The sequence below is a fragment of the Chaetodon auriga genome, chromosome 17 (genome assembly GCF_051107435.1).
Source record: "Chaetodon auriga isolate fChaAug3 chromosome 17, fChaAug3.hap1, whole genome shotgun sequence".
Classification (NCBI taxonomy): Eukaryota; Metazoa; Chordata; class Actinopteri; order Chaetodontiformes; family Chaetodontidae; genus Chaetodon; species Chaetodon auriga.
Window position 1 is genome coordinate 10,810,835 of NC_135090.1, and position 13,422 is coordinate 10,824,256.

A 13,422-nucleotide genomic window follows, 5' to 3' on the forward strand; every position below is an offset into this window, starting at 1 on the left:
ATGCCTGAATGGCATGAAGAGTATGTTTTGGTCCAGGAAAAGAAGCCAAACCAGCACATTTTATGAAGGTATTATTAACAATGTACAACAGAATAAAGGCATTTATAAATAATATGGATACATTTCACATTTTTAAGACATCACAAAAAATTTACAAGTAAGATATTTCAAAGAGGCCCTGCACAGGGGTATCAATAGTTGTTGCTTTTACACGACCAAAAAGATCTGTTAAGGCCTGAAACGATTACCAAATTCATAGCTGCTGATCAGCAATAGACGAGAGAACGGATCAGTAAACCTCACACATTAATGAAAACTGTAACATGGAAATTCTCATCTACATGATGAGGTGGTGACCGCTTATAGAAATTACAAATCGACTTGGCTCTGATTCATTTTGAGAACTGCAGACCAGCAGATAAACGACCGGAGAAGCCTTGTAAAATTGTTCCACGGTGAAGAAAAATGAATTCTTTGTGGACCCACGTGTTTCTTTTAAAAGAGAAGCTACATAAATGTGTAGTAAACAAATGACATTGCACAATGTCACAACCTCACTGCAGGTGAAATATGCAGCTCAGAATTCCTATGTAACACAGGTGGCAATATCATAGTTTTGTTTCTGAAATGACCTTGACAACACATTTGAGCCACCCAGTAAAAATGTGCGAAAGTATACAAAGTATCCGCGCTGGTACCTTGTTAAACTCACGTTGAACGTTATATTTCACGGCGAAGACGAAACGAAAATGCACATCTTACGATAAAAGTGCTAATCTCTCTTGAATGTCTTGAGGATATTCAGGCAAAGAGACATCAACCGTTTGTCAAATGACGAAATACACAAGGTTTTCCTTGAAGCAACAGTAATATGTCTTCTCGGGTCAGTCAGTGCATTAACTGGGAGTTTTTAAATGTCGATGTGGCTCTGATGCAAAGTGCCAGAGGGAAGATTGTGATCCCGGGCTACATCGCAGAAGATGTATGTATTTAAGCCACTGAGAAAAGGCATTCAGTCTTAAGAAATCACTTATTCACCCACTCACTCACTGCGGCAGCAAAGGGAGGATGTATGTTTAGCTGTTATTCCTATTGTACAATAATAACACAGTTTGTGCGAGCCAGTGCGTTTTCCACCAGAGCTGCGAGGCATGTTTTTAACGGCAATGGAAGGATAAAGGACTAAAAACACTGCTGAAGCGTCGCTGTATAAAATAAAGTCTCGCAGTCTATCATACAAATATACACAGACAATGTATGGAGTGAGCTCATGGGACAGACAGGCAGGTGTCGGACTGTAAAGGCTCGACCTCTGCAATGCGTCTGAGGCAGGTGATCGTCTATTAGATGCTGAGATGGGTACAAAACGACCTATGTCATACTTCCTTCACAAACAGCAGTCATGATCGCAACGTACAAAACAAAAGCCCCGCCCCCCCAAAAAAAGAAAAAAAAAAAAAAAGGACAGTATAAAATATAAGCTTAATTTAAATCATTAAATACTGTACATATCACATAGAATTTCAGAGCTACAGCAGGTGACCACAGTACCTTTCAGCACAAGGCAAACATTTCTAAAATTACTCACAAAAACATTAGCAAAAATATGTTGAGGGATGATCCAACATTTTAACAATTGCACTCCCAAATTTTTCCATGAATCTTCAGTTTTTCTTTTTGTTTGTTTCTTTTTTTTTTTTGGATCACCCAAGCCGGTTGTTGGTCCATGTTTTGCATATTTAGATATCTAACACCGTTTGAAAGTCACCAGAAATACTGTACAAAGTAATGTTGATAATAAAATGCAGCACAATTGAACATTGTTGTAGATATCTGAATATGTAGGTTATGGATCCACCTGAGTGAAAACACCTTCGACTGCTATTGCCACGTGGACGGAGTGTGAGCCTAGTGATCGCTTCCAGAGTGAAGTAGTGACAGGAAGTACTGTATGTGACAGAATAGACTTGTTAGTGTGTCTGGCTAAATAGAAGCAACGCTGCAAAAATTCACACAGCAAGCATGACGCCTTGAAATGAGAGGACCTCTTTTTGTTGAAAATAAGATTCCGCCTCGTCAAAATTTCTTCTCTGCTCATCCGTTGAATCCAGAGAGTGTAAACCTTGTGAGCGTTTTGTTCTTTTTCTTCCTCTTGCAATTTGCACTTTGCCCTGAAAGGAGCAATCCCCCCCCCCCCCCCCTCTCTTGGGGCATTTTTCTTATTCTTCAGTGTGCGACTTTCACAGCAGTCAAAAAAGTACAGACTCTGCTCAAACACGGCCCGCAGAGAGACGCTGTCCTCCCGTGCGTCCCACAGCGGAGGTCGTCTCCCTAAAACGGCGGGCCTGCTCCTGGTTTGGATCTGTTCCCTCACTTCAAACTCAGCAGGGGCTTGGCCAGTCTGTTGTGGCCCCTTCCGAGATCAGAGGTGTCCATCAGGCACCGGGTGTGGGCTGGCTGCCCCTGGCTAGCAGCAATACAAAAAGACTGAAGAGCCCCACGGCCCCCAGTCTCTTCAGCAGGGCCACGCTGTCTTTGGGGATGACCACCTGGGCCAGGTCATTGGTGATGAGGGAAATCTCATGAGCCACACACACAAAGATGAAGGTGCTGACCATGATGTTAAGTGAAGGGTTTCCTGGGATCAGGACCAAAATTCCCTTGGTGTCTGCTGCCAGCCAGATGTGATACTGGCATATGAACAGCTGGGGGAGTCAAACAAAGCAAGTTCAGAGGCACGTTAATGTAATGTAATGTGTGCCATTTACCAGGAAGCTACTGAACATCACATACAGAGCTGGCACAGATTATCAGCTGCTGTTTGACCAGTATTTGTCACCATATTCATATTCCTGGTATTCTATTAGTGTTGCCTCAACTCAGCTATTTGATAGGAAACCCTTCTTGTCCATTAAATGACAGTAAGGGAGGGAAGGTTATATTTTTATTCCCATGATTGCTCATTTTACTCATTTCTCTTGATTTATGGTACCCTTTGCAAAACATGTATGGTCTGCTAAATAAATAATATTCTTCCTCCATTATTGCAACTCTACTGCCGGGTCTGTCTTACCTCCAACGAGATCTTTCCGAACCATGCAAAGAATGAGCTATATATAGAGCGGGCGTAGCCAGGAATGTTCCTGATGAGAATGAAGGCCAAAATCTGTGGGCAAAGAGAGAGCGAAGACATTTCAAGAGGCAAAGCACGAAGACACAATGAGTGTATTGTGAAGTTTTTACTGTTTGCAGTTGCAGGCTGAAGTGAAAGAGTCACTACGCAACCTTTAGTGCTAAAGAGTAAGTCAAACAGGGCTGCAGAATGTGCAATCCTGGCTGGTTTGGGGGAAAAGCTTAACTATGCTGTAATGACCTTATCTATAGGACTACTTCAAACAGCTTCCCAGTGGGGACTGGCCCTATGTGATACCAGTGCTATCTTCAGCCATGAAAGGAGGAAACTCCCTTGTTGCAACACTCTGCTTATTATCCTGCCTAGTTACTATCATGTAACTAAGATAATGACATCCCAAGGAAAAGCCAAAGGTCCTGCAGCTGGGACACCATCCTACTATTAAAGCTATAAAATAATCTTCATACTCATAGTTATCCCCGGCTGACTCCTGAGATGTTTGCTGTAAAATCACATGACCATGAAAAGAAAAGAAGGAAAAATTAAAAAAACGTACCTGGACCACAGAGATGTAAGGATGCATCTCGTTGCACTCTGTTTTGGTTTTGCAGCTGCTGGCCCATACTGAGTAAGTCTAGAACGACGGGCGAGGGGGAAGGTGAAGTTAGGTAACACATTTTAATCTTCAGCTGCAAAAATGACAAGGAAATGGCTGACTTGGTTTGATTAGACCTTGACCAAAGCAGCGACTGTGACTCCCACCTGCTTTGTGGAGTCAGTGAAGAACAGAGAGCTGCCTCAGTGGAACACAATATACATTTACCATCTGGTCGGCATTATGAGACCTTTCTCAATACAAACAAGAACTTTGTCCAGATGTGCACAATAGCATTAGGAGCAGAAGCTTCCCAAGGCAGGTACCAGGCTTGGCATATAAGTACCCCCCCCCCCCCCCCCCCATGTCAGAGAAGCCAAGTGTGAAGACTCTTACTATGAAGGAGACAAAAGAGAGGAAGAGGAGCAGGCTGGAAATCTTGGCAGAGAAGAGAGCCTCTCCTTTGCCCTCCGACAGCACCTGCCGCTTCTGAAGCACCAGATAGATGAAGGCAAACAACATGCCGTGTATCACCGCCTGCAAGAGAACATTACCACATTAAAACCACTTTACAAAGTTTGGAAAACGTGGTCCCATTTGAGAAACCTTCTGATCTACGCTGTTATTTTATTTCAAAGGAGGTATGAATGCAAAGACTGACTAAAGTGAAGTGGGCTGCAACTGGAACGAAACTTACGAATCGGTCCAGCTTCCATCTGAACCACCACTCATGGATGCTTCCGTTCAGCTCAAAGAGCTTGGAGATGGGCCACACAGAGAAGGTACTCTCAAAGAAGCCCTGGAATCACAGCACCAAAACATGAATATTACATAAGCAGGGCTTTAAACAAGTATCAAACTATGGATGAGCAAAAACTACGACAGCAGTGTGGTGAGCAGTAATTAAATCCACTACACAGCTCAATTTAATTTTCACTTAAATGTTTTACGAAATCAAAACTAAAGTGAGGTTACAGCTGTGACTGCTGGGATTAAAATGTTTTGAATCCACCCACCTGTGAAAAGGCAAAGAAGCAGATAAACAACAGGAGGCCCAATAACTTTGCCAAGACCCCAAGGTGCCACATGCCACTACCTGTTCAGAGGAGGAGACAGCCATTAGCAAAAATGTTTTTCTGCCGCCCTGTGTCAAAATAATTGTTTCTATTTATTCAGAGTCTGGACCCACAGGTATTTTCCACAGGTATGACGCAAGTGAGTGAAACAAACAAAAACCTACTGTTGGCCCTCTTCTGAAGGATCTGAGGCCACATGGCCAAAGTGGCGTATATGACGACAAACCAGAAGGTGACCAGTGGCACAAAGTAATAGAACTGGTAGGGCCTGTCCATGACCACACACAGCACCAAGACCAGGAAGTTCAGACGGAAAAGCACCTGGAGTGGAATGAATAAGAAAACACACACATCCATCAATCATTTCCTCACAATGATAATAACACATTAAAGGTTTATTTCTCTAAAACTATGAGCACAGATTTGATCAAGTCAGTGTTGAACAGTTGCTTGCTGCAGGCCTCCATGTTTTCCCGAGCAGATGCACAGGGACGCATTTAGACCAGAATTTGGGAATGCCAACTCTGAACTATCGACTTCAGACTTGTAATGAATTGCAGCCTAAAACAACCCAAATATTCAGCAGTCTCTCTGGATTGCAGCTACCAAGATCTCTGAAACTCCTCATTCTACAGACAAACATGTCCAGAATTTCAGATCAGCCTTCAAAGTGCAACATACAAAATCATCCAGCTTAAAAAGCTCTAAAAATCACTCGCTCCAAGCCCCAGACTAAAACCCACATTCGTCAGCAATGTAGCAACAATGTAGTCAAAGCTGAGTATCTGAGAGTTTGCACTTGCATATTTCAAACTGAAGCTCAGAGATAAGGACTTCTGCTGTTTAATCAGCATTACTGGATAAACACCGGATATCTTGGATCATTGGCAACACTATATGAGTTCACAGAGTAGATGTGGCACCATCGAAACCCTTAAACAATCAGACAGTAAGAGAAAAACAACATACATTCACTCAAACTAATGAGACCGAACACATTAATCGAGAATCATCTTAACAGTAATGTAATGTTTTTGAGTTGAAAAAGCTTCATTTGGGGGCTTTTAAAAGCAAATATTGATAAGCAAGGGAGGCTGGTAGTGCACTGAGGTGACAAAACGTAAAGTTTGCACACAAGTAAAGTTTATCTTTACGGATTATACTAATGCCTGATTGACAAGAACACTGTTGACACACGACGCCTTTCATCTCGCGTTTCTGCTGATGCGTAAGAAATTGTTAATGAGTCGTATTTCGTAAAGGGAGCTTCTGTTTACTTCAAATACCTTGTGTATATTCTTTACCCTGTTTGATCTCACCATAGAAACACAAGGTAACTGCTGAAGTATGATAAGCTTGCCAGGCATTCATTGGCTGTGGTTAGCCATTGGTTTGATTAGTGGTTCACAGTTTAATAATGTGTGTTTGTTCTGATTGCAGATGGCGGCTGATTATCAGCCTACTGTATTGAGTCTCTGACGACAGTATGCAGTAAATGGTTGTCCTTTGTGTGTGTGTATTTAAACTACTTTGCCAAAGGAGAATTGTTCAACACCGATTTTAACATATGTTCTCATAATTTGAGAGAAATAAGTGTGTGCCCAAGAAAAGTTGTGGATCTTTGACTTCCATTGAGTTATAGTCATAGTAGTAATTGTTGTCACAATTAAGAGTTACTGCAAGATTCAGATTAATGTACAACTGACTGTCCTCTCACCTGACACACTCTATACAGGCCAAAGTCTCCTTTGAGCCAGAAAAAGGAAAAGTGTCCATAGCCAGTCTGAAAAAGGTATGCTGCCACCAGCACCCGCACATGCATGTACACTGGAATGAACTGAAAGACAGAAAAAATTCACATATGCCTTTAAATCAAACATTAATGTACATATTGGTGTGCACTGCCTCAAAGCAGGTTACTCGCAAATGGACGTGTAGACAACATGTTTGGGACTCACAGCGCTGGCTCCAGATACGTGATAGATGAGGATGACCAACTGCATCCAGCCTTTCCACTCATCTGTTTGCTCTCGGTTGAGTAATTTGGTCTATTCGAAAGAAGGAAAAAGAACATGCTGAATTGTAAATATATATCAAATATCAAATTACATTCACACATAAAGACACATATTCCACTGAACAGCACCATCTCACCTCCTTGCTGCTCTCGCTGTAGAAAACTCCCAGGATAAATATATAGATGAGAGGGATGAAGAATGTGGAGTGTGTGTAGAACTTCTGCTCTTTCATGAACACGTCTGCCCGGTCACAAAGGTAGAAATAGCCCATGATGACACCCATCCTGCAGAGGGCCTGGAAGGGTGCCTTTGGACCCAGGGGGACAGCTGCAGTTGCAGGCTTCTTCTCCTCCAGGCTCTCCACATCTGGGGGCACAGGTCGGCGGGGGCGGTTGTTGCCGAGGACATGGAGGACCAGGAAGACCAGGGCAGAGCCCAGGAAGAAACACGCTGACAGTTTCTGGAGGAGGTTTGGGGGCGGCAACGTCTGGCAGCAGGAGCCGTCGATGGGCCTCAGCAGCTTGTTGCACACGGAGTTCATGAGGACCATGGCGCCCTGACAGGAACATTACACAGAGCGGTGAACGAGATGAAAGTAATATGATGGGACTGTGCTGCCACAATAGCTGAACCTTAAGTTAGTAGACCAATCTAATTGGCAGCAAGTAATCTTTAATCATTCGTCATCCTGCCTACCACATTCCTGGTGCTCTCAGGCAGATGCAAGCCGTCATCTGATTGGGTGATAGTTTCCATTGCAGCCTGGCGGGACGCGGCCAACAGCTTGACCCGGGACCTGCCGTTACGCTTGCTGCTGTTGAGCACGTCCACCGCTGCTTCGTTGTACAACTCAAGCTGTTGGTTGGTGATCATTTTCCTGTTGTCACTCAGCACGTCCTCATTTACTGGGTCTAGAGGACAGAGGTGTGATGGTGTTTTGAGCAAAGTGAACAGGAAGAGATGTGTTTTAGAGGCTGCAGGCATGAGAAGATGACATTCACAAAATTCTGCAATTATATGAGCGAAATTAGCAAACATCTCAACTAAAATGAAGACTTGTGTGAACGTGTGAACCATTCAGTCATTCTAATGGTAATCCCATATGACATGAATGCAGTAATCATGTGATACCCGTCTGAGATGATCTTACCTTGCAGGACCCAGTAGACCTCTCCATGGTCAGCCAGCCTCTCCAGGTACACAGCAATGGCTGTCAGGTTGACTTTGTACTGCTGCAGGGTCTCGCTGCTGCCACTGTGCAACTTGATGGACCACTGTAGTAAATGGATTAATGGAGATTAAGACTGACATAACTCAGCCACCACCTCGTTTCTGTCTATCATGAAATGTGCAAGCATTGCCAAGCACTCATTTATACAGCTTACTGTGGCAGCTCCAAGGATGACAACATCTGGCTTTGCTGACGCTTCCTGCAACACACGAGACAAGGTGCAATTAAAAAAGAAAATCCCTGTCTGACAAGTTTAAGAAACTTCCTCAATCAACATTCCCAAGCTGTTAAAAACAGAACTTATCATCTGTACTCACATGTGTCCATGATATCAAGCGTTCCTTCATTGAATTATTTGCCTCTGGATACCACAGGAAGTCCTATACATAAAGAGGACATAGATGTTTTAACTTCTATCAGAGAATGTCTTCACACACTGAGAACAGGACTTAAAAACATATCCAGAAATAGCTTACCACGTTAACAGAGGAGCTCTCATCTTCAAAGGAAATGTCCTCGTGCTTCAGACATTACATGGGGACAGACAGAGAGAAAGCCTGTTAGGCAGATAGCACTCCTCTTTTTCCCTGCTTGAGATCAGACCAAAAATAGTTAAGACTGCTGCACAACTGTCACACATTCCAGTGCTTCATATTGTGTAGACGGATTTTTGTGCAAACCACTCCGATATGAACTTAAATGATTTGCCACATATTTCAGGGTTTCCTGGTGTTTATTATGGAGGCTGAAAGTCTCAAAATATCTACATAGTTTAATTCTATCAAAGCTATATAGACACTTAGAAAATGATCAGTTGGACTACTTCTCACATCAAGGCTGAGGCTCAGGTTTTACAGTACCAAGTAGGAGCAAACTCATCACAAACGGCGGATTGTTTCCAGATTTAAGCTGATCAGATACTTTTAGTTTATAGACAAATGGAGGAATGTCTGACAACATCTGCACTTTTGATTTTTGTCCCACAGCTCGTTACCTCTGCTGAACAATTTCCATGGTGCTGTTTCTCATAATTACCTTGTTTCCATCTTCGCTTCGCTCATGGTCAATAATTTTGATGAAGGAGTAAAATAGCTGCCGGATACGTGAATCACCAACAAAGGCCACCCGCTTTTCAGCAAGGCAGGTTTTGGCTTCACTGTAAGACAAAACTGATGGTGAGGAATCTAAAAACTGTACATCTTAACAACTGCAGATAGCAATCATTCATGCGCTGGGTGCTTCATTTCATAACATAATCAAAATCAGATCTTATTACACAGTCTTTCTCTGTCACAGTATCTTCTCCATTGGCTGCTAGGCTCACAAATTACCCATCCACACTTACAGACACAGACACACACACACACCTCATCCATTACTACTATACACTCGAATTGTTGTCTCAAACATACTGTACATATAGTAAACTTGCACAGTTTGACTCACATGCTTTTGTATTTGTGCATCATGCAGCCATACGGCTGCCATACATTCTCCCCCAAGTAACGTCCTCTGGACAGCAGCCATTCACATGAGTCTCCGCCTGGAGACAAGACACAGAGAATCTCTACCAGTCAGACCAAACTACACAGCTCTCGCTTTCATTGTGACTATGACTGAAACCTGCTGTCTCAATAGTACCCTGGCTTTTCATTCATTGCTGTCAAAAGACTAGTATACAATGCAGGGCTCTGCTTGGGGCCATGGTACAAAATGAAGCCATCAGCAATTTAGCTTAACCATAAATCTCTCCAGCTATTCATCTGTGCGTAAAATGAATGGAGCCATCTGCAACTGATTCAATGCATACAAACAGGCTAACATAAAGGGTGGGCTGGCGAAAGACGTGGGCATGTAGTGTCATCGTCAGCCAAAGCAGCTGCTTTCGGTGTGTAATGTTACACAGGGCTCCCTGGTTCCTATCCCCTTTCATGGACAAAGTCCACTATATGCAACCCAGCTGGCAGGTGGATGTATGCCATGCGAATAATTCTTTATGGTCCAACTCTGGGCTTTGTGCCATCGCTGTCACTGTCAGTCTTGGGATGTGGGACAAGCCAAATGAGATCCAACACATCAGTGCACCTCACTTATCTTTGCACGACGTATCAATGCAAACTTGTGGGAGACCGGAGACAGAGGGCAGGCTGTTACAATACTGTTCAAAACTACTAAAGCTGCAGTTTATTACCTTAACATACACTTTGTTTTCTGCCGAGCGTTATTGATACTGTACGTTAGCATGTATCTATTTGAACACGTTAACTGAATAGTTAGTGGCGATCTGAAAGGAAACTGACCTCATGCTAAAAACCTTGTTCTGTCAATTGTTAGCTACATCATCCTACACGCGGCTTCCCAAGCAGTAATCAAGCGTGCCCTGACAGAGGCATGTAAACACAGCTAAATGCAGTGTTAGCTTTACTCGGCTAAGCTAGCCAGTCAAAGCCCATTTAAGTTCGTGCAGGATAAGTTACCGTTATTTAATTTAGTCAAGCTAACTACGCTATCATCTCTCTGTATTGTCTAAGGTCTGCAACTTGTATGTCTCACCCTTTAAAAGCAGCACCGGATAACAGCGCTGCTCCGACCCGCAAAGAGAAGTACTCACAGCCACAAACAGCTAGCTAGCTAACGTTAGCAATAGCTGCTGTTGACTGCATCAGTAACTCAAATAAACAGGAGACCACCTACCTCCATAATACCGCGCAGCTGTGTGAAACACGAGGAGCAAAATAACGACTACTAGCGATATCAGTTTGGCATTTTTAATGGTAAAATGTTGATTTATTTCGCGTTTGCCCAGGCTATAGGCCAGGACCGCCATCTTTGCTCCTCCATGACAACAAGCACCTGTGCAGTGTAGCAGCGTCCGGGTGCACCATCTGCCCGGGCTGCTCCATGTGACACCGCCTCTTTCTGTGTCACCGCTGCGAGTTCAAAGCAGGTGCGGATCAGTAATAAGATTCAGAGTGTCTCAAGTCCAAATTAGTCTACTTTTTCATCATCCTAAAGAGACAACACTCACTTTAAGATAACTTTGCGACGCACAGTAAAAGATCCGTGGCTTCAGTCACGTATTTGAAACCAAAACTTTGGACAAAGTGTAATAAAAGACAGTGTTGTAGAAGATAATTTGATTATGCTTTCAAAGATGTTTCCTTGGAACTTCTTTGAATTAGAGAGGGAATTGCAAATTGCAGTGGTTATCAGTTTTTTTTTTTCGAGGATATTGTTTATTTCTTTGTTTTAAATGAACTGCCCTTGATGGGACTGAGTATGCTGACGAGAAAGTCAATGTGCAGAAGTACTGAAATGTCAATTTGCAATACAGTAGATGCAGTTCCTACTGGCCACCGACAGGGGCTGCTAAAGGTCATGTAACCACTGTGTTTATTGCGTGTGAGTGACTTGTATAATGTGCTCAATTATGTTTATCCACTGACTTGCACGCACTTTCTATTCCAGTCCGCCAAATCTGGGTTCCAATCTGTGTGTGTGTGTGTGTGTGTGTGTGTGTGTGTGTGTGTGTGTGTGTGTGTTTGTAGCCAAGCCCCACGTCGTTTGACAAAAAGTCTGCCATTTTACTCGGCATTTTGCTGAAACATTGTTTTCATACTCTCAGCAACTTGACTTGTATTGCCTCGTCTGGGTCGGAGAGACACAACCCACAGCTATTATTCTATCCATGCAAATGTTTTTTTCTTATTTCAGAGATGAATGGAAGTTATAATTAACAGCCTGCAGTGCAAACAACATGCTTCTGAAAATACTGAAGGTGTCCAAGCAAGTTATTACAGGGACTGTAATAAATCAGCAGGTTTGGACTGAGTCAGAAGTGGAGTTAAAACAATACTTAGATCCTAAAAATAATTCCAAAAGCAGTCATACTACAGTGTTAAAATACTAGTATTAAAGACCTTGCATTCAAAATGTTACCTAAGACAGCAAAATATACTTTAAGCATAGTAAAAGAACCTATGATACTCCTATACTTAGATTACCAACCTGGGAAAAGAGGACATCTGCCACAAGACCCTAGACCCCAAGACACCCCCTCAGCCCTAGGTTCACTGTCTTCTAATTGCTTGTATGCAATTTGAATAATTGCAAGTTTGTTAAGGAATTTGTGCTTTGAAGCACAATATCTGTTAATTTTACTTTATATTGTGCTCACGTGGTGCATATCCGTAAATAATTACATGTTTATGGCAGTACAGACAACCTGGAGTCGGGTAGTACTCCAGCAAAGCGGTACTGGTTAGTATCTATGTCTTGGGCATAAAATGAAAGAGGAGCCAAATTCTCGCTCCAGGGGCCACCTAACATGTTAGTCTAGCCATACCTTTAGGTCTTTTAACTTAGAATTGTGCATCATATTTGTGAGACAATAATATGTTTTGAATGTAAAATCTTGAACTGCAAAGAAACCAGTAACTCTAGCTGTCAGACAAATGTAGTGGACAAGAAAATAAGAAGTAGAATATTGCTCCCTGAAATGTAGTGAAGTAGAGTTAGTATGTAGGTAGCATGAAATATGAAGTAAAAGTATCTCAAATTGTACTTAAAAACAGTCTGGGATACTGCTTTTCTGCTTTCCACCACATCAGTTTCCACAGCTTTAATAAGGAAAAAGAATATACCATGTGTGTTTGTGGCCTGAGGTGTGTCATTCCAATCTGTGGTTTTGATGTAATTAGTGGATGCTGTGGACCTATAGATGCATCTTGTGTCCAAGGCATCCTTTGCTGCTCAGTGGTCAAAGATAATGTGTTTATTTGGCTGGCCCTGAGGCTACATTAGGGATGCTAGTAAAAACGAGCCATGCTGCCTTCTAGTGGTTAAAGAAAGTGACGCAATTGACCTTTCATGCCTTCAACTCCAGCTGAATAGAGCTGCTTCTGCATGTGGAGGTATAATTAAATGACCATTTTCAGAAAGCTTGCATATCCCAGTTCCTCAACACACTGAACTCACACTGATCCTCAGCCTCTGGCAAACTGACAGAACAAGAGAGCTCTGCAGGAATGCCGTGTTCCCATACTGAATCTAACTCATATCGGTATGCATACATCACCGCAATTCAAGCCTTGATCCAAATCACAGAAATTTATTTGGATGCAAAAGCTGTATTATGCAAGAATAAGCAACATCAGAGGATGCATATTTACAAGAAACAATGCACGTTAGTAATCACACATTGGCATGGACAGTGTCAACAGAAATTTACTGTACATTAAAATTGGATGTACCTTTGAAAAGCAAGAAAAGGGGGGCTGGCAAATGAGGATATGGCTGTGCTTCCATGATAGGAAGATGTTTAAGTCAGTGATGATATATAAATCATCAGCCAAAACTAGAACCAAAAA

At 42.6% G+C, this 13,422-nt stretch overlaps 1 protein-coding gene across 2 annotated transcripts; it reads right to left on the reverse strand.

Moving 5' to 3' along the window:
• Positions 1–55: 55 nt before the first annotated feature.
• On the reverse strand, positions 56–11,056 carry casd1 (CAS1 domain sialic acid O acetyltransferase 1). 2 transcript variants are annotated; one of them, XM_076754922.1, is made up of 18 exons: positions 10,748–11,056; positions 9,500–9,596; positions 9,089–9,209; positions 8,530–8,574; positions 8,371–8,433; positions 8,208–8,252; positions 7,973–8,096; positions 7,519–7,733; positions 6,959–7,378; positions 6,763–6,852; positions 6,522–6,641; positions 4,969–5,125; positions 4,745–4,824; positions 4,426–4,527; positions 4,125–4,265; positions 3,690–3,767; positions 3,074–3,166; positions 56–2,705 (listed from the first exon to the last, which is right to left on the reverse strand). In XM_076754922.1, exons 1-18 carry the CDS (start codon positions 10,878–10,880, stop codon positions 2,436–2,438), a joined length of 2,394 nt encoding a protein of 797 aa, XP_076611037.1. In that variant the 5' UTR covers positions 10,881–11,056; the 3' UTR covers positions 56–2,435. The 2 variants fall into 2 exon arrangements, with proteins under 2 accessions (XP_076611037.1, XP_076611038.1); XM_076754923.1 differs by having other exon boundaries at positions 63–2,705; positions 4,745–4,820; positions 4,965–5,125; positions 10,748–10,918.
• Positions 11,057–13,422: the final 2,366 nt, after the last annotated feature.